Here is a 2,591-nt window from a genome sequence, read left to right on the forward strand (position 1 = left end):
AAAAAAAAAAAAAAGAAGGGCTGAGAAGGTGGCTCCGTGGTAGAGTACTTGCCTTGCATGCATGAGGTCCTGGGTTCTCAGTACTACATAAGAAGAAAAAGCTGGAAGTGGTGCTATGGCTCAAGTGGTAGAACACTAGCCTTGAACTGAAGAGCTGAGGGACAGTGCCCAGGACCAGAGTTCAGGCCCCATGACCAACCAAAAAAAAAAGAGGAGAATTTAAAAAGTATTTGGTTCCAAAAGCAAAATAAATATCATTTTCTGAGCTCAGAATTTGTTTTCCAATGATTGGAATGTTGAAAATCACACACACCAAAAAAAAAAAAATTCAAAACCACAGTTCTGATGAATAGGATTTTTTTTCATATGTCCTTTCTCTCAGGCCACTGGCCATAGGCTCAGTCTCTCATGAATCTATTCTAGGAACTTGCCCTCATGTCCCAATGCACAAATCACTGGGACCCTTTGGGAAGGAGCAATAGAAGGACCTTGTCCCGGATCTGCTTAGTCTTTACTCCATAGACAATAGGGTTGAGCGCAGGTGGGATGATTACATAAAGGTTAGCAAACATAATGTGGAATGTTAGTGGGACGTTCCGTCCAAAGCGATGGGCAAGGATGGAGAAGAACGCTGGTATGTAAAACATGAGGATGACACAGACGTGGGAACCACAAGTACCAAGGGCCTTCTGGCGGGCGTCTCTGGAAGGGAGGCGAAACACTGCATGGAGGATAAGGGTGTAGGAGACAGCAATGAGCATCACGTCGATGATCACTGTCATGATGGGAACACAAAAGCCGTACCAGATGTTGATGGAGATGTCTGCACAGGCCAATCTGGCAACACCTATGTGCTCACAGTAGGTATGAGCAATGACATGAGTCCTGCAGAAGGGGAGACGATTTACAAGGAAAACGCACGGGACAAAAACACAGAAACTTCGGAAAGAGATTCCCACAGCAATTTTGACAATGGCTTTGGGGGTCAGAATAGTGGTGTATCTCAAAGGTGAGCAGATGGCCACATAGCGGTCAAAAGCCATGGCCAGGAGTATAGCAGAATCTAGAACAAAGCTGTAGTGCAGAAAGAATAGCTGGGTGAGACAACCAGGAAAACTGATTTTCTGGGGCCCAAACCAGAAGATGCTAAGGGTTTTGGGGACGCATGTTGTGGATAGCACCAGGTCAGTCAAGGCCAGCATGGAAAGGAAAAAGAACATGGGTGCATGAAGACTACGTTCCATTGCAATGAGGTAGAGGAGGATACTATTGCCCACGATGGCCACAGAATAGATAAAGCAGAAAGGAATGCTGATCCACACGTGGTACTCCTCAAGTCCAGGGATGCCTAGGAGGGTGAAGGGACCTGTGTGGTGATTACTCAGGTTGTACGAAGCCATTGAGATCTGATGAGCAGCTTCTGGGTCCTAAAAGCAAATTGAAGGACTTGAGGGAAAAAAATCACATGGTAATTCTTCCTCCAGATCCTTCCTGGGGAATCAGTTCACTTTTTCCCTATATTTCAGGAAAGATACTCCTATTTTGGTCAAGAATAATGTTCATTTTCTCCAGACTCAATACTCCTGGTATGAATCCTCAAGTTTCTCAGGAATCTCCTTCAAAATACATTCAATGCTGTTTCTATTTAAATGTCTGTGCTTTCCCTGAGTTAATATAATCTGTTGCTGTACGTGTGTACATAAAAAGAAAAGTAATCAAAGCCGGGCTCCGGTGGCTCATGCCTATAATCCTAGCTACTCAGGAGGCTGAGATCTGAGGATAATGGTTCAAAGCCAGCATGAGCAAGAAAGTCCATGAGACTCCTATCTCCAGTAAACTACCAGAAAACCAGAGTGGTGCTGTGGCTCAAGTGGAAGAGCACTTGCCTTGAGCTGAAGAGCTTAGGGACAGCACCCAGGCCCAGAGTTCAAGCACTACCACTGACAAAATAGATAGATAGATAGATAGATAGATAGATAGATAGATAGATAGATAGATAGATAGATAGATAGATAGAAATCTGGCAACATACAGGAGTAGAAATTAAAAGAGGCATGTCACAATTAGTAAAATAAGAAAATCAACAAAAATTCCCACTACACATCATAATCTTTGTGTTATCATATGTAGAAAATTTTTTCAATATACATGCTTTCATGCCCTCCTCAGATTTTTAATGTAAACTTGTTCAACCACTCTGGAGAGCAGTGTAGAGAGACCTCCAAAAAATTAAACATAGAATTACCCTATGGTCCAGCAATTCTACTCCTTGGCATTTACCCAAAAGATTACAATCAAGGATATAGTAAAGCCACCAGCACAACCATGTTTATTGCAGCACAATTTGCCAGAGCCAACATATGAAATCAGCCCAGATGTCTCTCAGTGGATGAATGGATCAAGAAAATGTGGCATATATACACATGGAATTTTTCTCATCCATTAGAAAGTGATATTGTACAATTTGTAAAGAAATGGAAAGACCTGGAAAAAAATTTTGTTAAGTAAAGTAATTCAGGCCCAGGAAGAAAAAGGATACATGTTTTCCCTAATAAGTAGAAGCTAGATTTAGCTCATAAACTTATAAGGAA

The 2,591-nt window shown here is 42.1% G+C and overlaps 1 protein-coding gene across 1 annotated transcript; it reads right to left on the bottom strand.

Annotated features, from left to right (window-relative positions):
* Positions 1-452: 452 nt before the first annotated feature.
* On the bottom strand, positions 453-1,400 carry LOC122115638 (olfactory receptor 52H1-like). The gene has a single exon (XM_042689048.1). It carries the CDS (start codon positions 1,398-1,400, stop codon positions 453-455), a length of 948 nt encoding a protein of 315 aa, XP_042544982.1.
* Positions 1,401-2,591: the final 1,191 nt, after the last annotated feature.

Source organism: Dipodomys spectabilis, unplaced genomic scaffold (assembly GCF_019054845.1).
Source record: "Dipodomys spectabilis isolate Male_0828 unplaced genomic scaffold, ASM1905484v1 ptg000003l, whole genome shotgun sequence".
NCBI lineage: Eukaryota > Metazoa > Chordata > Mammalia > Rodentia > Heteromyidae > Dipodomys > Dipodomys spectabilis.